The following is a 20774-nucleotide window of genomic DNA, read 5'->3' as shown; positions in this document are numbered from 1 at the left end:
TTTAGGAGAAAGCTTGGATAAAGGTACAAAGCTGTCTGGTTTAGACTGTTAAGACTTCACCACTCCACATGTCATCCATATAAAGCGGCAGGTAGATTACACTCCCCACCCACCTTTCATAATAATAACCTAACATCCTGCATACTCCATCTCACATTATCTATGCTTTGGTGTTATGTAACAACTTGGATAAAGCAATCAAAAATATTGGTTGTTGTATACAGCTACAGAGACTGTTGACTTTTTTGTCTACTTTGAAGGAAAATGCTAATGAGCCAAAGAGGCCCACCAGTCAAACTAACATGAAGACGAATGGTGTGATGCCTTAATGAAGATGTCTTTTCATAAATGTTTCAGCTTAAGAGAGTAAATCTTCACCGCCTGATTGTTGTTTCCTACTTCTCAGAGCAGTACACTACATCCCACAACTAATCAAGAAAGTAGATCATTTTTCTCACACACACAGAGAATGTCTTCCATCTTTCTAAATGCCTTTATAATAACCCTAATCCTCATAGTAATACTTATAATAAAATGTCAGCAGCTTCTTGTCGAGGTCTTGTCCTTGTGGTCAGTCCTGGTTGAGGTCGAATCTGTTAATTTTGCATCTCAGAGAAACATTTCAGTCAACCCTATGTGGCACCATGAAGCATCTTGTTTGACATGTTACGTGGTCTTTAGCAATAATGCGGTGTGGTGCCCAACATGGAGATGTTGCTCTAGATTGTTGTATGGTTTGGTCCTTGGTGAGCCTAAACTGATTACCGCATATACTGTGTAAGCTTTCTATAGTGATCTACTGCACACAAGATTTGAATAAAAATGAAGGATTGTCTATCTGCTGCCTGCCTCCTTATTGTTGCTTGGAAGCTTACCGGAGAAAACCGGATTTTAAAGAAGCAGAGAATAAAAGTGAACGTGATTAAATTAAATGATTTCCCTATTCACAGAACTATGGTGCAGGATCATGTCATTAAAAATATGTCATTATTGAGATTGTTCAATACATGATTCTCTGTTACATTATCTACAGTAATTTAGTGTGAGATATAAAACACTATTATGTCCATTTAAATATTTACAATTTAAATACTTTGAATCCCTTTGAGAAAGCTCTCAGGCCAGACATATTTTTTCAGTATTGTTTGTAAGAGAAGGATCTTTAATCTCTCAAAAGACTCATTATACTGTTATATGCACCCTGCAAAATTCTTCATTACATTAAGAAAATAGTTTTAAGCCCAAACTGGCTCTTTGTTGGGTTAAGAGGAATGGATTTATGGAATGGGTCATGGTTTTATTTTAATATCCTTGGACGTGGAATTTACGTTCACATGATTTTGGCACTGGCTCCGATTGTCCTTCAGAGGCGGGATGTAGGCAAAGTGTTGAAAGTTGTCTGGCAGCAGTTTATCGTAGTTTAGTCTGGTAGAAACTTCTCTCATTGTAAAAAAAGAAAGAAAGAAAGTAATATATAAGTCTGTGTATCCAAGCAGCAGGCAACTGGCCCAAATATCTCCAGGCTTACTGTTTGTCAACTCATTTATACTAGTTTACTGCACTGCTTTATTACCTGATCTTGAAGAGGATCCCTGATTTTGATCCTATTACACAGCAAATTGGGAGTTAGATAGTACTAAATCATGGTAAAACTGTACACAATGTAGCCTACAAAGAGCAGAGCGGACACAGGGTAATAGGGGCCCTATAGCCCCCAAGCAGGGCCATAGCTATACATCCATAATTTGGTCAACTAGAAGTTGTGAACAGGCCCCTGCCTGAATAATGACAGTGAGCTGCAACTCCTTACACTCTTGAAGTGTGGAGGTTACCTGACAGGAGCTGGTGATGACATCAAACTATCATGGCTCAGTGAAGTCAATAAAATCTCTATTTGTGATGTTAACAGTAACTATTGTACTACTTTATCTTTCCACTCAGGCATCGTTTGATTTAATCATCCAGTTCATACGATAACATCACCACTGTCAAAAGGCGATGAAAAAGCGATTTGACGCATGCGGCTTTCCGTAGCGCCACGCTGAGTGGGTGGGGAAGTGCAACGCAAAGGCAAAAAGAGGTCAAGGGGAGGAGAAAACCACGTGCGATCAGCACCATGTACAGCTCTGTCCTTCCTCCGTAGACTTGTTTTGTAAGCTTGTACCCTTCGCATGTAGCCAGCAAGACTGCGTTAGCCGAAGAAGCTGATTGTTGTACTTTCTTCCACAGACTCACATATTCAAGCAACGCTGCTTGAGGATTTCTGTTGCCACACTGACTGCCGAACATGGTGAGCAAGACAGATGACATCCCGGCGTCAGTGCCTAACTGTAACCCGGTTGATATTGCGGATGAAGCCGGAGATGGAGCTCAGGACAGCAAAGAAACCAGCAAGACACGTCTGAAGGATTCCTGCGGCTGTGGTGAGAGCCTGTAGCAGACTGACTTTGATCCATAGCTTCTGTTATAACACCTAACATACGTTATAAATACAACGATTAAATACAGTAACCGGACAACTTCATTTAGAAAGCATCCCTGTGCCTTAACTGTTTTCAGTGCGGTTCCCTTAATGTTTTGTTGTCTCTGCATGACAATTACCTGCATGTCCATGGTGTGCATATGTGTGACAAAAAGTCCTCAAACCCAAGGTGGTCGTCTGTGAGGTGTTACCCTTCTCCTCCATATCACCTCCTTGGTAGCCTCTCCAAGTTTAGAGGGTGCAACTTGCACCATCTGCTAATAAGCTGTCTGGTGTTCGTCTGTGCTAATTGGCAAGCTAACAACCTCAACAGGATCATATCCATTTCTAGGTCATGGTAGCTATTAGCATGTAGTTCAACCGTAGACTGTATGAAAAGTCCAGCCTGACATTGACACTGCAAGCAAACCAGGCTAACCCATAACAAGTTAACCGGTATGCTAACGTTAGCCGCTCATTGAGTATGCAGCTCACGTTATCTGGCTAACTAGCTAGCAAGCAGCCGCTCTTGTCACTTGTCGCTTCATGTTCACAGAGGCGAGCATATGCACTGACAACGGGTTTTTGTAAAACATAAACTGGCTGTATAGCGCATGATTTGTTCACGTTTTACAGTGCAGCAGCTCACGTTGTATTAACTCGTATTGACGCACATGTTCGTGTCAGAGGAAATGAACTGAAGGTCACCTTCAATGGAGCTGCACACTCTCCAAAATGGTGTCATTTTATCCAACTTATGTGTGTCCGACAAGCTAAGTGAAATATGCGTTACCTCGTTTTCTTTTTTTAAACTATACTTAAAGCTGTCTCAGTTGGCTTAAGTGCTGGTGGTCGGTGGTAAGGTCTAAGCGGGGCCCCCTTCCTCCCCGCCGGGAAAGATTAGATCGACTGTTCCTTCTTGACCGGGAAGCGGAAGCTGGTTGTCGTAGAAAAAGTAATGATGGTGAATGCACAGTGAGAGGGAAGGTTACGCAAATAATACACGGACAGCCGTTTATGCTGGTGAGTATACTGAAAAATAAAAGAAGTGTTGGCGGCTCGCAGTAGGGCAGCACCAGACTGTTGTCTGAAGAGGTAGATTAAACTGACGCGTGGACTGTCAGCCGGTGAAGTTAGCGTTACACAACTTCCAGAGCAGCCAAATTCACTGGTGCAGTATGTGTGTGTCACATGCGGGACCTTGAGTTGTCTCTGCCTGTGTCATTTCGTAGGAAAAGTAGGCAAGAGTGCCTCACTGCTTCACCTAGGAAGGGATGAGTTTGTGCTGCTCTGTGGATGCACTGCTGAGTGCGTTTGCATTCTTCTGGTTATATGACTGTCTCCTTACTGATGTTATGTGCTGTCTAGTCTTTCAGTCTTTCCGACGGCCCAGATGGGGCAGTAGATGCTCTATTTGAGAGCTTTAACAAATAGTCAGTTAGATTAACAGTTTAGGCTGTTTTTGAAGCAAAATGCCTCATATTCTCATATTCCAGCTTCTCAATTGTGCTGCTTTTCTTCGTCTTATGTGATTATAAGCTTAATTTGCTTAGTCCTAAAGTGTTGCTTGGACAAAACAAGCAGCCTGAGCTAGGGCTGAACGATTTGGAAACAATTAAAATCTTGACTGATATTGCAATTGCAATATGATTAACCATATTGGAGGAAATTATCATTATCATCAAGCATCATTATTCTCATTTTAATTGAGAAATGCATTGAAATGATCATGGTATGATTTCTTTGAGAATTTGTACCAACACCACAATATTTAACTCAGAATATTTAATTATATTTTAATTACATATTTTTTTATATCTATCTACCCTTGTACATATACTGTCATGTCATCTCAACCTTATTTGCCACTGTTGAAATTAGGGTTTTCTTCATAATTGTATATTTGATAGGGACTTAAAAAAAAAAAAAAAGTTAGAATAACTTCAGTTACTACTTACATCCCTTTTCATGAAAATTTGATTTTTGCTTCATATTGCTGCTCATGCACTTCGTATATTGATGTAGTCCATGTTGCATTTTTGATAACGTTCTGTTTAATTGTTCAGCCTTAACCTGATCATGCACTTTAGGAACCTGCCATGGGCATGTGGACATACTAGCAGCTGATGGCAGAACAGACATATCAAGGTGATGCTCACTGTTAGTGGTTTTAAGGCGCTTAATGCTCCTATTGGGTGAAGAGTGACCTCGAATCATCTCAGGAATCACTGACACCCTGGCACTATTCCTCTCATGGCTACATTTCTTAACTAACAGTATTCACCATCCATAACTGAATTCTTCATCCATAGCAATGGTACCTTACTTTTTTAGCTTGCCTGCTTAACATAAATAACATAGAACCCCATGTCACAAGGTACATGTGGGATTGCATGTAGGAGTATTGTTGTCAGTATCATTCATTGCTGGGAAGTATTTAGGGCTTTATTTACAAAGTCAATCTCAAACAGTATTCAGTCTTTGGAGCTCTGAAATTCCATTGCAGATGCACGACTCAGGTGGTTGCCACCATGTGGTGCAGCAAACATGAGCACAGCCAGACCTTGTGTGTTGTTGTTCTCAGGGTTCACTGGCTGGCTAATGTTGCCATGGCAGCAGCCGGGGTCCCCATGTCAAGGGACGAAGAGTGGAAAGATATCTCGAGAGAAGTGCAAACTAAAGGAAGCTCATTCCTAATCCTTACACAATCTGAAAGTAGGAATTGTATGTGAATAATAATGATGATGATAACAATAATTCACAATAAAATGTGAATTATCACTATGAGTTGGCAGTTTTGATTCAGAGAAAGGTTTAGTCGGACGAGAAACGGGTCATTTATGGAGTGAACCTTGCTTGCTGTGTGCTCATTGTGCGTGTTTTTTGCTTCTTATCTGTCTTCATCTGTTTTTACTTATTTAATTGATTCTTCACCTTGACCTCATGCCCTCAAGAGCTTCTGTCTGGTAACTGTCTAACCAGAAGTGTGTGATTGTTGATGGAATATCTATCCACCCATATATTATCAAGTCATCTCAACCTTACTTGCCACTGTTGAAATTAGGGTTTTGATCGTAAATGTATTTGTTAAAAATATGACTAATAGAAAAGAGAACAGAAAGTTAGAGTAACTTCACTCACTACTTACATGCCTAATGGAAATGGTAACCAGAAATGTCAGTTTCCAGGCACCCCTGCCTCTCCCAACAGGTTAAACTGTCTCACTGTAACGTTCACCACAACCACCATCATTATCTCACCACTATATCTAATTTCAACAGGAAATACATGAAGGTAATGGTTATTTATTCATTTCTACTTCCTTCATTTAAAACAATAGCAGCCATGACATTTGTCCTGTTTACTGAGATCCCTGTTCCTTTTTTCTCCTCTCTTGAAAGGGGTCAGTTTTACAACACAGACTGCGGGATTGCCTCATCAATCATTCTGAAATATCGCCCTTTAGACTCTTGCATTTCTGATATGGTGAATGCTACTAACTAAAAACTTGAAACTACTTCATTTGATATCCCCTATTCAACATCACCTCCACACGTTGTCCCTTTATAACTGAACCACAATTTGTTGGATATAAGTTCAGAGTTTTTGTTTTTATTTTCTTGGGTATTTTGGGCCTTCTTCTATAGAGGACAACTGAAGAAATGAAAGGGGAGAGGGGGGGGGATGACATGCAGCAGAGGGCCATGGGTTGGAGCCGAACCCGCAGCCGCCGCATTGAGGAGAAAACCTCCAATCATTAACTGAGCTAACCAGGCATCCATAAGTTAGGAGTGTAACTACGATGTACCCAAAAGATTACTGAAAAATGGCTCTTTTTTTTGTTGGCATAATCAGTGTTTTAATAATTGTATCAAATTACAATGTGAATGGATTCAAGCTTTATAGTGAGCTGCAGCTCATTATTTAGCTGTTAGCCCACAACTTTACTGTTTTGGTTTACTCGTGGTTAATTTTCGGACACAACAAGCCGGTGTTTTCCAGGGAACGACTCTTAAAAACCCACTGTACACTACCTGCCCAGCACCAAACAGCAGAGAGACACGGTAACTACAGCGGAGCACTAAAACACTTAACACCGAGCCCTCATTCTCCTCTGCTTTGTAACACTATAACTTGTGTGTCTGCTCTGAAGCTGTTGTGTTTGTTATTCAGAGCGTGGCCGGTCACCTCTCAATGTGCTTCCTCCTCCTCCACCATTTCAGTGCGTTCACTCCCACCCAGGGTTGTGGTCCAGTTATGGGGCCCCTCCCCTCCCTCTGGCCCCTACTCCTCAGTAACCCTGACGCTGTTTACCCTTGACAGTGAGCAAGGACATACTGGCTGGCAGTCCCAGTGACACATCCACACACTCTGCCCTGCTTGTTTCAGAGCCTCATTTTCATCCATGTTTTTTTTTTTTTTTTCCCTTCCCTTCGTTACTCTTACTCTAAAATAGGTTGGAAATATAATTCATGCATAGTTTGTATAATGGAATCATTCATTAGCGTCATGCTTGTTTTGTAAGGATAATGGGTAAATGCCATTTTGAGGGATTGAATGTCTACAAAAGAGTAAGGGCAGCTGCTGAGTGGTTCCTAGCTTACTTGCAGGTATTGGATTTGCCACAAGCAGCCATGCAAGTTACCAGTAATTCCCTCGTGGAAATGCTGAAAGCTTTCATATTCAATCCCTCAAGGCTCTTTGGCAAAACTCCCACCAGTTTTGCAACAGTGTTGGTTACAGCATGTTTGGTTTTTCTTTGTAGGTCAGCTGAAAAGAAGGCCTGGTTACTTGTTGTCCATTGTTTGATTAAATCATTAGTGATCTGTGTGTTTTCGTTTCAGCTTTTTAGATGAACTTTTTATATTCTTGTACAGATGAGGATTGACAAAAGAACTGCAAAGATTTGTCAACTATACTGATTAGACAATCGATAGAAAATCTCCACTATTTTGATAATTGATTATTGTTTTGTGATCGCTAAAGTAATTTTTCATCCAGACCTATAATTTTTATTTTATAGGTCAATTTAAACAAATGGTTTGGACTGACATACAAGGCATTCAAACGCATCACCCTGGACTTTACCGCTTCACAATTTTTTTAAACATTTTAATCAATTTAATGTAGGCAATAATTTGGCAGATATTGCTTATAAAAATAATTTAGTTGCAGCCTTAGATGGAAATGAGGTTTAGATCCTATCACCCTCATTCTGCTGTTTGTGTTAGCTGAAGTTGTATTTTGATGAAATGAAGTAATACCACGGCACTAGCATGCTGTACCTGAGCTTTGTCGGCTCTGTTCACCCATTCATAAATATTTCATAAGGTTAGCGTTTAAGGTCATCCAGCCTGTGGGCCTGTGTGCTTTGTCTGTGACCCGGCTGCCAGGCAGGCAGCTCTCTGTGTTTGGTAGAAAGGCCCGGTGTTTGCACCAGTGATTCTCTGAAAGTGGTGTACCCCGTTGTTCAGATTAATAACTAATGGCAGCTGTAAATTTGTAGAGAACAGAAAAGTTTGCTGTAGTGTTTGCCAAAACACTAATTGAAGGGTGTGGTTCTCATTGTAATTTGAAGAGTCATGCAAATGGTTTGAAAGCTTTTAACTGCATTTTTGGTCTGAGTTGTTGCAAATTTAACTCCATCACAAGATGCAAAGTTAACAAACAACCCTGTGTGTCTTTTCCATTGCAGGCCACGGTGCAGATACAGCCATGGTGAACGGTGATGGGGCTCATGAGCACACAGAGGGGGCGGAATCAAAGCAGGATGGGAACAGTGAGACGGATGGAGGAGAGGAGACTAACGAACAGGAAGTGATAGTGATCCAGGACACGGGCTTCACTGTTAAGATCCAGGCACCTGGAACGGAGCCTTTTGATCTGCAGGTAAGGAGGAGCTCTCCACAAGCAGTCGTTCACTAGGCCGGGTGTTCTCCCATTCATTTCAATGAGGCTGCTGGCCAATCAAATATGTGCATGTTCTCTATAAAATAGTTTGTAACCTCAACAGGGTATTTCTGCAGATTGCCTAGCGATTGTCATGTCCGAGGAATAAATAATAACTGCCATGATAACCTACGATTTCTTTAAGCAAGTGTGTGAGTTTTATTTTGTGCTGTCAGAAGATATTTAACACGTCCGCTGACTCTAGGAGGGCCTTAGACACGCAGGTGCACACAGTTGTAGATGTTGAATAATGTGTAGAATAATGTTTCAAGACATCTTGCCCATCACCATTTAGGGCTAACATTGCATTCATTAATAAACTGAATTTGATCCAGTGTTTGCTTACAGTAGAGATGGTAAGAGATAACCGCTGTCGAATATATATATATATAAATGGGAAAACACGCAACCGGATCATATGAGATAGAACTGGTTCTGGTTTCAGGGCTGTTTTGGTCTGCAAAACAGGTCACACTGCAGTGAGAACATTGAAAATATGTTTCCTTCCAACTGGAAGCTAAAGACAATCGGAACCAAAGCAGGTTCTACATCTCAAGCTGAAAATATTTCTGCAGCTGTACTCATCTTAATGTTCCTCCCTTCACTCCGTCAGGTATCTCCCCAGGAAATGGTACAGGAGATCCATCAGGTGTTGATGGACCGGGAGGACACCTGCCACCGCACCTGCTTCTCCCTGCAGCTGGACGGAAACGTGCTGGACAACTTTGCTGAGCTCAAATCCATTGAGGGTCTGCAGGACGGCTCGCTGCTCAAAGTGGTGGAAGGTCGGAGGACTCTGTTATTGACTCTATTCTGTGTTCTTGTTCTTGTGGTGCAAAGAGGAAAAATAAAAGCTGTAGAACAAAGGATGTTTTAATTTAAAAAAAAAAAACATATCTGGCACAATATCTTTCTTGCTGAGGTTGTACAGATATGTAAGTGTTGGCAATAGACTAAACTGAATTGAGGTATAGTTTATTACAAGTGTCCATTAGCCTGACCTGTTTCTCGTCGAAACCACTCGCTGCCTGCTATTTATACCCTTTGGGTTTCTTTTGTCTCTCTTTCTCCAGAGCCCTACACAGTGCGCGAGGCCCGCATCCATGTGCGTCACATCCGAGACCTGCTGAAAAGTCTGGACCCGTCGGATGCTTACAACGGAGTGGACTGCAATTCCCTCTCCTTCCTCAGCATCTTCACCGATGGCGACCTCGGAGGTATGGCACCCTGTGAGAAGTTTAGGGTTAGATCCACAGAGCGTGAGTTTTAATGCTCCGTGTCATGCGTGAATGCAGCAACGTGGACCGCGGATGTTCACCTTCCTTGTTTTTATGCCACCGTAGATAGTGGTAAGCGGAAGAAAAAGGGCAACGAGTTGGAGCAGATTGACTGCACCCCCCCAGAGCACATCCTGCCCGGCAGCAAAGATCGCCCCTTGGTGCCCCTCCAGCCACACAACAAGGACTGGAAGGTGAGGACCAGTGCTGTACTTGTGGTCCGATTTTAGGAAAATGATCTGTAGAATTAACGGATATTGTTTGATGCAAACATTACTACTTTTCTATGAATTACCATTTTACAAGGAAAGTCTCGGTATGAGACTGCATTTTAAAGTTATTTTCTTTTGAGTGATGGTTTTAACATCTCCAGCAGCCAATGCAGTGCCTGAAGGTCCTGGCCATGAGCGGCTGGAACCCCCCACCTGGAAACAGGAAGATGCACGGGGACCTCATGTACCTGTACATGGTGACTGTGGAGGAGCGTCATGTCAGCATCACTGCCTCGACGCGCGGCTTCTACCTCAATCAGTCAGTCAACTCTTCAACCTTGTATCTCATTCCACAGTGGAATATATCCCTTTGTCATTGTGCTCAAACTATGGAAATCTGTTTAGCTCCTCTTCAGCAGTTAAACAGTTTCAGGATCCTAATTTTGGATTAGTACTGGATGCCAGCAAGGACTTAACAGTCGGACAACTGGATTATGTTGGAAAGTAGAATTGGGAAAGATGCCATGGGTTTGGAGCAGGGTTAACCCTCTGTTTCAGCCATTCTAAGTTCCCCTCATGTTTTGTAATTCCTAGATGGATTCTAGATAGATCTGTATAGATCTCTATCTCTAGGCTTATTGCAAAAAAGCCGTAACAGGACACAACAATAACCATAATAATGATTAATGTGTGTTTTTGTTTGTGTGTATCTTCCAGATCGACTACCTACACCTTCAACCCTAAGCCATCCAATCCCAGCTTCCTGAGCCATTCTCTGGTGGAGCTGCTTAGCCAGATCAGCCCTGCCTTCAAGAAGAACTTTACTGCGCTTCAAAAGAAAAGGTAAATACATCTCTTTCCCTTCAGCTGCCTTACTTTTTTTTTTTTTTTTTCCCTGTCAGTGGTCAGCTTCCCTTTATACTTAATGACTTTATTGTGTTTGAGCAATCAGAAGAAACATAGTCCATGCTCATCCTCCTGAAAACAGTTTTTCTAAAACCTCAGTGTGTCCTATCTCTGTCCTGTACAGAAGCTTCTCTTCTCTTTTCTCTTTTGGAATGCTTCTTTTCTGTGATCATTCTACAGTTCATTCATTAACTTTATTTAATCAGGTGAAAACACATTACCAGTCAAGACCAGCCCTGGAGGTCAACGTCTTAAAGCACAATTAGAAAAGTAAAAAAAGACAGTAATTAAAAGAAATATGGTCAGAACTCTGGTCCTCACCATTCATTTGGTTACAAATGCAGTGTTGTAGGAACCGCAAACAGCGGGAGCAAACTTCAGATAAACTTCCTGAGATGTAGGAAAGGTACCACACAAGTGATGCCCTTAACTGTTTTACTGTGTTTTTGCTGCAGGGTCCAGAGACACCCCTTTGAGAGGATAGCCACGCCTTTTCAAGTGTACAGCTGGACCGCTCCGCAGGTAGACCACGCCATGGACTGTGTTCGAGCTGAGGATGCCTACACCTCCCGATTGGGTTATGAGGAACACATACCTGGACAGGTGGGCACTTCTAAACACAGCAGCGCATCATTCAGACGAATAATGTAAAGTTTTTACATCATTAATACGTTTTCTTTTTTGCCGATTTGTCTTCAGACAAGAGATTGGAACGAGGAGCTGCAGACCACCAGGGAGCTGCCCCGGAAGAACCTGCCTGAACGCCTGCTGAGGGAGAGGGCTATATTTAAGGTACTGCCTTTACACAATTAACAGCGGAGACCAGAGGACACTGGATCACCAAACTACTGACTCACTCTGTTAATAGGCAATGTAATGTGTAAATGTGTAGCTTTTTAATGTGTATCAACTTCTTCTTCTATATCACCTCCCTTTTTTTTTTTTCCTCCTACAGGTCCACAGTGACTTTGCAGCCGCTGCCACTAGAGGCGCCATGGCAGTCATCGATGGCAACGTAATGGCCATCAACCCTGGCGAGGAAACACGCATGCAGATGTTCATCTGGAACAACATCTTCTTTAGCCTGGGCTTCGATGTACGGGACCACTACCGGGAGCTGGGTGGTGATGCCGCTGCCCATGCTGCGCCCACCAATGACTTGAATGGCGTACGGGCGTACGGCGCCGTGGATGTGGAGAGTCTGTACACTCTGGGCACGGTAGTGGTGGACTACCGAGGCTACCGTGTCACCGCCCAGTCCATCATTCCTGGTATCCTGGAGCGTGAGCAGGAGCAGAGCGTCATCTACGGCTCCATTGACTTTGGAAAGACGGTTGTTTCCCACAGCAAATACCTGGAGCTGCTGGAGAAGACTAGCAGGCCACTAAAGGTCAGTAAACATTACTATTGTCTTTACTTAAGGGAACGTATACACATGTTAAAATCCATAATCCATTTATGAGTAAGGACGCACATCCGCATTTCAGGTTTTAATTGGCACGGAAAATGCTACGTAGTAATAGCCAATAAGGGCTTAGCTTAGCCTAGCACATAGAACTCCATCTTGCCACTACTTTACAGTCTCAACCCGGCCTGCAAGAACTTCCTGTCAGCTGAGCCCCTGTGTTGTAGTACTCCATTTGACTCTGTCTTGTCTTGGGCTAAGACAATCAGGACTCTGGATTTTATATCACTTAACTGCCTGTGCATTGTCTGATGTATTTTCATATTTACATCATCAGAGATGTGACAGCATGGAGTAGAGACTGCTTCTATGAAAAAAATATACAGGCTGCTTTGCCTGGCAGTAAGCACACAGCATGTTACTTTATGCATGTTCACTTTTGGTTTGAAATACACCGTTGCAGAGCAAATATAACGTTGTACCAAGTCAATGCAAGTTCAGCATGAATAACTGTTACCTTTTGCCTTTGTGTGTTTTAGAATTGGGTCAATTTCCGGTTTGTCAGGTGTACGAAGCTAAACTGGTTTAATTGTATTCAAACTTACTGAACCAACATTTGTCACTACGACTCCTTCTGGCAAATTTAAAAGTAGCCGAAATTAGCCTCTTGTGCCAACGGCCTCGCGGCCCTAAATCCAACATGTATTGCAAGCACTGTTGGGCATAGTTACATTATTGCAGTCAGTTGATAAAATACAAAAAACACAGTCTTTTACAAAATTTACTCTGCTTGCGTGTGTGTGCACACATTGTTGAAGATTCAGTGACAACTGCTTGTGTAATTGTTGTGCATCTGATCATAAATAACTTCAAACTAGATCCTAAATTAGCACATGTACTGAATCAAGAATTGATTTTGAATTGTTTCGTGACTGCAAGAATCATGAACTACCAAAAGATTCCCCTACTTAGAACCAAACCTTTTGTTATATGTAAAAGCCTATTTTTCTGATTATGAAGATGACACCACCACAGAGAGATTAGATACTCAGATACTCCAACAACATAATTTTGCTGTTTTATTGGTTGTTAATTTTAGGTCCAGAGGCACAACGTGCTGAATGAGAAAAATGAGTCGGTGGAGCTGTGCTCCTCTGTTGAGTGTAAGGGCATTATTGGAAATGACGGCCGTCACTATATCCTGGACCTTCTTCGAACCTTCCCTCCTGACCTCAACTTCTTGCCTGTGGAAGGAGAGGAGCTGCCTCCAGAGAGTCAGCGCCAAGGCTTCCCTCGCCAGCACCGCCACCGCCTGGCTTGTCTACGCCAAGAACTCATCGAGGCCTTTGTTGAGCACAGGTAGGTGTCTGCGCAGGTGTGCATCACGTCGTCACATTTCCGCCGTCATGAGAGTTAAAGTGGAACATGTTTTTAACAGTTGATTCTGTGTCCCTGCAGATATCTTCTCTTCATGAAGATGGCGGCATTGCAGCTCATGCAACAGAAAGCCAACAGGGATGCTAAGAATGAGGTACCCGCCATCACAGAAACGGCTGAAACGCCCTCAGGAAGCAATGCTGACACAACCCAGACCACAGCAACAGATTCTCCCAGTGCGACCGAGGTCTCCACGGACAGCACAAGCCAGACCGAAAACAACTCAAAGCCTGCCACGAACGGGCTTCTAGAACCCACAGTTACCCAGAATGGGGAATGCAAGAGCCCGTTGGAGGGTAAGGAGCTTGAGGAAAGTATTCCAGGATTAGCTCAGGCCAAAGAGCTTGCAGAGACCTTAGTTGCCGAAGACGGATCTTGTATTGGTACGTTCAAAAATACCCCAGAATGTAAGGCCAGGACAACGCAGGGAGAGCTACTCTGGTGGATAATTGCATAGAGAAAGTAGTGTTTGTCAGAGAAGTAGTATTAACCAAAAAATGTTTTCTCGATGCAGCTAACTTTAAAAAATGTGTGAGTGTTCATAGCATTAGAGCGGTAGAGCATTTAAATATCAATACTGTGTTGTAGTGGCTTCTTTCCACCAGGCCAGCTGTCCCTGCTCAGTCCTCAGCCTGCAGTGGGGATTCTCCCCCAATCCGCCACTCTCTTTTGATGCCTTTGCTGTGGGATCTGACCCAATAACCAATTACTGTGCTCATTAATGCAAGTGGGTTTTGGAATGCAGAAATAATCGCATGTTGAATGATTTGTGTGCTGATCCATTGATCCCAAATTACAGTAGTCTGACTGATTGATTTGCGTTTGTAGTCATTTATTGACAGCTTTGAATCGGTGGTTGGTACTTGATTAAGGCCATGTCTTCAGTGAGCTTATCAAGTCACTTTATATTATTTCATATAAATCACTTTGTGTTCAAAATAAAGTGAATTACAAGATCAATAATACTGTATTCTGTATTGTGTGATCAGCTGTCTTGTAATTTGATATAGTAACACAGTTGATCAATAACTGGCACATTTTACTTGGTTTAAACTGTCACTTTTTGGACATGTTGCTATGATGGGGATGTGACTGTCACCATAACTTTGAACATTTTTGAATCTTTTTTTGTTTGTTTTTTATCCTAATCCCAAACAGATCCCAAAAGCCGTGAGGTCGTTCTCAACGCCTGCAAGGCAGTCGGCTCCATCAGCAACACCTCCTATGACATTCGCTTCAACCCGGACATCTTCTCCCCAGGTAAGCACAGCAGGGCTGATTCCCTGTATGTTGACTGTGAAACATATATGTTAGGGCTGTCAATCAATTAAAAAATATAAAAAAAATAATAATAATTATAGTTTTATCGCATCATTGTCCATAGTTGATGACTCTCAATTTATTTTGTTTCTGACGTGCTCCTAAGGTGTTATAATGGCCATTGTCCCTGATAAATACTACATTAATAAACAAATTACATTATATAAAGCCTCCACATGTTGAGAAGCTGTGGAGAAGATTTAAGATAACAAATTATAGAGCAATAATAAGATGAGGAAAAAACAAAGCAATTCTGACGAACAGTTAGCAAATGCTTGCAGAAACTGTTCCATGTGTCTGTAATACATTATGAAACAATGTGTATATGTAACCTTGGAATATAAAGAAACCATTTAGTTGAAGATCAGCCAAGATAAACTGGTATTTCATCCATTTTCACTACCTGAAATGTGTAATTTCTGTCGAAACTGTCAAATCTGCTTCTACTTGTAGTCGTTTTTACCACATGTGTTTTGAAGTGATAGAATGAAAGACACTAAATATGTGTGCATGTGTTGTTGAACCAGGAGTACGTTTCCCAGACGACAGCGCAGATGATGTCCAGAAGCAGAAGCAGCTACTCAAAGATGCTTCTTTCTTCCTGGTGTCTTGTCAGATCCCATCACTGGTCAGTGACGCAGACACACTCCCCACGGATCGAAATCATGAAGGGGTTGGATGTCCAGGTTGTGTATCTGAGTTTAAAGTCATATGTGTGTGTTTTCATGATTAGGTTAAAGACTGTTTGGACCACAGCGCTCTGCCTATGGATGGAGCCACATTGGCTGAGTCCTTGCACCAGAGAGGCATCAACGTTCGTTACCTGGGCACTGTTCTGGAGTTTGTTGATAAGACCCCGGCCAAGGCCCAGTTGGAGCACTTCTATGTAAGTGTGTACCCCTTAATCCAATCCCCACCTTTTGTCCCTGTGTTTTTCATTCTAATATTTCCTTTTTATCTTACCTTAGAGAATAGGAATCAGTGAGCTGATCACCAGATGTGCAAAACATATCTTCAAGACATACCTCCAGGTTGGTAACATTTGACATACATTATCCAGCCTCTTTTTAAAAATAAAAAATTCCATTTATTTTGGTTGAACATGTTTTTTCTCAATGTGTAGGGAGTGGAGTTGTCTGCTCTCTCTGCTGCTGTAAGCCATTTCCTCAACTGTTTCCTGAGCTCCTTCCCTGACTCGGTCGCCCACCTGCCTCCTGACGAGCTGGTCTCACGCCGCAAAAGCCGAAAACGTCGCAACAGGGTCCCCGGCGGGGGTGACAATACGGCGTGGGCCAGCCTGACACCAAACGAGCTGTGGAAGAACATTGCCTCTGAGGCTAAGAGTTACTATCACTTCACCCTAGAGTGGTGAGGGCCCCATCTGCTAATGTGAAACAAATGTTAGATTCCCAATTTGTATGTTGGTCGATGACAAATTAAACGTTTTCTTGCACAGTGAAAGTGTGGACCAGGTGGTGGAGAAATACGGCCTCCAGAAAACCACTCTGCTCAGAGAAATTTCAGTCAAAACTGGCATCCAGGTAAAACTCATTTAGTCTTTTATATGACCCCTGGCGGCACTTTACCAAATAGTCTTCATGGAATTTCTTCTACTTTTTATTTACCTTCTAGATTCTGTTAAAGGAGTATAACTTTGACAGCCGCCACAAGCCTGCCTTTACAGAGGAGGACATCCTGAATATCTTCCCTGTTGTGAAGCATGTGAACCCCAAAGCCTCCGATGCCTTCCACTTCTTCCAGAGTGGACAGGCCAAAGTGCAGCAAGGTAAGACATGTCAAAAGATTATACCTACAAATCATCATACATGCAGAATGAGTAATCTCACTGTCGTCACGGACTACCCTTCTTTAACATTTCCAGGTTTTCTGAAGGAGGGCTGTGAGCTGATCAACGAGGCTCTTAACCTCTTCAACAATGTGTACGGAGCCATGCATGTAGAGATCTGTGCCTGTTTGCGCCTGCAGGCACGTCTCAATTACATCATGGGGGACCACCCTGAGGTAAACAGTAATATGTTAACCAATGTTGCTTTGTCCTATTGATTTCATGGCCCAAAATAACATTAGTGTATTTACCCACAGGCTCTCAGCAACCAGCAAAAGGCCGTTCTGATGAGTGAAAGAGTCCTTGGCATCGAGCACCCAAACACAATTCAAGAATATGTAAGTTATCACACCAAATGTAGGGGGTGTTTCATACATCCTAAAGATAATTTATATCCCTCTAACCTCTATACATTTGTTTCCTGTTGGTTCCCAGATGCACCTGTCTCTGTACTGCTTTGCCAACGGCCAGCTGTCAACCGCCCTGAAGCTGCTTTATCGTGCCCGTTACCTCATGTTGTTGGTTTCTGGGGAGAACCACCCAGAGATGGCGCTGCTAGACGTAAGCGAGATTTACATAAACTACCAGCAGCTTCTAAAATGTATCAGTACTGATTAAGTTTTTGGTCAAATACAACCCACCATAGGAAAAGGACACTGAACACAGTCCTTCTTGAATCTCCTTCCACAGAGTAACATTGGACTGGTGCTGCATGGAGTGATGGAGTATGATTTATCGCTGAGATTCCTGGAGAACGCCTTGACCATCAACACAAGGTTCCATGGATCCCGGTCCCTTAAGGTGGCCCTCAGGTGGGGAGAGATTCATCAGCCATATGCATAGAGTAGGTTATAATACTGACTGACATAAGGATTTACATTATGTGCGCTTTGTGTTTTTGTTATGTTTTTTTAGCCATCATTTAGTTGCGAGGGTTTATGAGAGCAAGGCTGAGTTCCGCTCTGCACTGCAGCACGAGAAGGAGGGTTACACCATTTACAAGAACCAGGTGGGCCCTGCACGACTACACTGCTGGGAACTGAGACGTTTTTTTTTTGGACAGTTGTTATGAATGAATATCTTACTTTTTTTTGCTTTACTCAGATGGGGGAGGCACATGAGAAGACCAAGGAGAGCTCAGAGTACCTGAAGTATCTCACCCAACAGGCTGTAGCTCTGCAGAGAACCATGAATGAGATCTACAAGAATGGCTCCAACGCCAGCATCACGCCCCTCAAGGTGACTGCTCTGATTAACGCCATGTTTTTGTGCCTCCATCTGTTTCATCTCCACCATTCAGCATTGATGCTATGTTTTTATTTCCTTCTGTTTTCCAGTTCACTGCTCCCAGCATGGCCAGTGTCTTGGAACAGCTCAACATTATCAACGGCATAATCTTTATACCGCTCAGGTACATATCGCCCTGAACACCGCATGGACTTAAACAAAAATCTAACGTTATACACAAAGGTAGGAATACTGCAGCTGTATTACATGGGATTTTATTAGATTATTTTAAGTGCCATTCCTGAAAATAGCTTTACAGAAAAGTTCAGCCCATAATAATCAAATTTTGATTTTAAACTTTGGGCGCCATGGTGGCTCACCTGGGTGAACGTGGGCCCCCATGTAGTACGGCTCAGTCCTTACCTCAGTAGCAAGGGTTCGATTCGGATCCACAGCTCTTTGCTGCATCTCTCTCTCTCTCTCTCTCTCTCTCTCTCTCTCTCTCTCTCTCTCTCTCTCTCTCTCTCTCTCTCTCTCTCTCTCTCTCTCTCTCTCTCTCTCTCTCTCTCTCTCTCTCTCTCTCTCTCTCTCTCTCTCCTCCCCCTTCCTCTTTTTTTCTTTCTTTTTAAGCTGTCCAAAAAAGCCCAAAACCTTACTGAAGGCTTTAGATTAATTAATAGATTTGAGACATGAGTAACAACAACATATCTGAGTGAGGGGATAAATGAAAGACCAAAACATTCAAATAGTCAAACTTTATCAGAAATTTCCTCTACAAGAAGTCAAGTATTTATTTATTTTTGGGTATTTCATTTCAGCCAAAAGGATCTGGAGAACCTGAAGGCTGAGGTGCAGAGACGGCAGCAGCTGCAGGAGCTGGGAAAGAGCGAGGAGCCCACTGAGGACAGGCCACTGGAACTAGAGGACAAAATTCCCGTTGATTAATGTATAAAAGCCTTCAACACGGCTACTTTCTGCTATGGGGGGCGGGGAGAGGCCGTGATGCAACAGCCATGTCACTGAGCCTGTGGACCCGAGAACCGAGTGGTCTACATCAGCATTGAAATAAATGGGGAGGAATTGGTTCGGGGCAGTCCAAAGAACCAACTGTATGCACTGTAGGACAAAGGAATACAGAGTGAGAATTTCCTACAAGAGAGGAAGGAGAAAGTACAAACATAGTATCAATATAAAGTGCAATCTGAAAAATCCCCAGCCGAAGAGCCTGGTGATGTAAAGTCACTCAAGGTGTTAGCTGCTTAGAATTATGATTGCATATAAATGAGTGATTGCAGCCGGGGGAGGGAGACCAAGGATGACCATGACATTGTATACCAGAGCCTTATCCACTGTATCATATTCCCCTAATAATGTTTTTTCTCAGCTCAGATTCCCCAAATCCTACAGCACTGTTTAGCCCAAGACCACATTTTGCCCCGCAAAGATCCTCGAGGACCCTTGAGCATTTAGCCACCTTCCAAATGGTGCTCTAAATGATAAGCACCTACCCTGCCCTAAAACTCAGGGTTACTCTCTACCATGCACTATAACCAGAACACAGTCACTAAATTAGAGATTTTTCAAGTGAGGCTTCATAACGTCATTTTCTTTCTTAGTGGTATCTTTCAGCCATTTTGCAGCACTCGCACATCCCTGATGGTTAATTAATTTAATCCTTCTATCATTTGTATTTACGACATCCCAGGTGGGTGCCTGCGATGTGGTTTCTTTTTCTCCAATCAAACAAAACAATACAGTGACACATTAGTGAGCTTTAGACCGGTTTGATTTCATTTGCTGGAATTCTTTTCTTTTTTTAGTAAATAATGGGTTTTGTCAAAGTGCACAGGAGAAATAAGAAGGTATTTTAGGCCTGTTCATCAATTAATTTAAGCCATGTCTGTTTTATAGAAAATGTATAAAGTGGAAAAAAGATGTATAAATCTCTATTGGATTTAGACAGTTACTTGATTGATGTTTTATTGAAAACACCGATTTAAAACGTCCACCTTTAAGCAGTAAATGTGTCCATCTATATACTAGCTGTGCTCAATCTTCTATTTTTACACATTGAAGAATATGTGCATGTAGGTTTGTATGTGTGATGGTGTGTGTGTGTGTGTGTGTGTGTCTTTATGTATTACAACGGAAAATCTATTGGCCAGAGCGGTCGCTGCTTTTGCTGCTGCATAGTCTGAATAGAGGCTAAGTCTAATATTGGCTTTCCAAATGTTTTATTTTTCTATGCATTGTAAACCTGACGGATGGCTGATGCCTCTTTTCTTAAAACATTCATGCCCACCAATGTTGTGAATCTTTTTATGAATGAATTGGTACTGAAAGGAACCTCTTCTGATCACTGGACAGGTGCTCAGCATTGGCAGTAGTGACTGATGTACTGTTGTTGGGTGTATTTCTTTTTTTCCTTTTTCAATTATTTGTTCATCTTTTTTTTTATGTAACTGAGACAAGAAAACATCCAGGAGTGTCTGTTCATTGGGCAGTAATTACTTCACTTTCTCGTGATGTTTGGATGTTTGATCATGTCCACAACACAACCAAAAGTGGAAGAAAGAAGGGCTGCTTCAATGTGATGTACCAAAAAAAGACTAAAGGTTTGTTTGCGCTTGTATACATGCAATGTATCCTTCCCATGGCAATTTGTTACTGAATTGTTGCCGTGTCTAATGTGATTAAAGCAATAGAGAGATGTTGCTGTAACTGATTGTTTTTC

At 42.3% G+C, this 20774-nt stretch overlaps 2 protein-coding genes and 1 long non-coding RNA gene across 5 annotated transcripts in view; 2 read left to right on the top strand and 1 right to left on the bottom strand.

Annotated features, from left to right (window-relative positions):
* Positions 1–1851, top strand: part of si:dkey-54n8.4 (coiled-coil domain-containing protein 92) — an 11805-nt gene extending 9954 nt beyond the window's left edge. The window contains exon 6 of the mRNA XM_034867334.1: positions 1840–1851. The gene's annotated coding sequence lies outside the window, so the exon portion shown is untranslated. The remainder of the gene's footprint in view (positions 1–1839) is intronic.
* LOC117942047 overlaps positions 1–12251 on the bottom strand; it is a 24510-nt gene extending 12259 nt beyond the window's left edge. The window contains exons 1-2 of the long non-coding RNA XR_004656054.1: positions 12241–12251; positions 6017–6023 (exon numbers count right to left, since the gene is read on the bottom strand). This is a non-coding gene — a long non-coding RNA (uncharacterized LOC117942047). The remainder of the gene's footprint in view (positions 1–6016; positions 6024–12240) is intronic.
* Positions 2079–20774, top strand: cluha (clustered mitochondria (cluA/CLU1) homolog a). Of its 3 annotated transcripts, none has more exons than XM_034867326.1 (27): positions 2079–2423; positions 8157–8350; positions 9024–9195; positions 9484–9627; positions 9754–9881; positions 10064–10218; positions 10617–10742; positions 11261–11408; positions 11505–11597; positions 11761–12195; positions 13310–13569; positions 13669–13943; positions 14806–14907; positions 15495–15595; positions 15701–15853; positions 15936–15998; positions 16091–16335; positions 16424–16508; positions 16600–16753; positions 16850–16989; positions 17071–17151; positions 17249–17374; positions 17504–17625; positions 17729–17822; positions 17918–18052; positions 18151–18224; positions 18859–20774. In XM_034867326.1, the coding sequence occupies exons 1-27, from the start codon at positions 2288–2290 to the stop codon at positions 18983–18985; spliced, it is 4068 nt and encodes a 1355-aa protein (XP_034723217.1). In that variant the 5' UTR covers positions 2079–2287; the 3' UTR covers positions 18986–20774. The 3 variants fall into 3 exon arrangements, with proteins under 3 accessions (XP_034723217.1, XP_034723215.1, XP_034723216.1); XM_034867324.1 differs by having other exon boundaries at positions 13669–14030; XM_034867325.1 differs by lacking the exon at positions 2079–2423 and adding an exon at positions 3247–3484 and having other exon boundaries at positions 13669–14030.

Source organism: Etheostoma cragini, chromosome 3 (genome assembly GCF_013103735.1).
Source record: "Etheostoma cragini isolate CJK2018 chromosome 3, CSU_Ecrag_1.0, whole genome shotgun sequence".
NCBI classification, from domain to species: Eukaryota; Metazoa; Chordata; class Actinopteri; order Perciformes; family Percidae; genus Etheostoma; species Etheostoma cragini.
Note: the sequence above shows the minus strand (reverse complement) of the source record. Positions and strands in the feature narration are given on the sequence as shown.

Excerpts from the sequence above, each read along its gene's own strand:
- cluha (XM_034867324.1), top strand. The coding sequence starts at position 2,288 with ATGGTGAGCAAGACAGATGACATCCCGGCGTCAGTGCCTAACTGTAAC. Across the intron at positions 14,908-15,494 it reads CCCGGACATCTTCTCCCCAG|GAGTACGTTTCCCAGACGAC; the intron begins GTAAGCACAGCA and ends TTGTTGAACCAG. Across the intron at positions 15,854-15,935 it reads CCCAGTTGGAGCACTTCTAT|AGAATAGGAATCAGTGAGCT; the intron begins GTAAGTGTGTAC and ends ATCTTACCTTAG.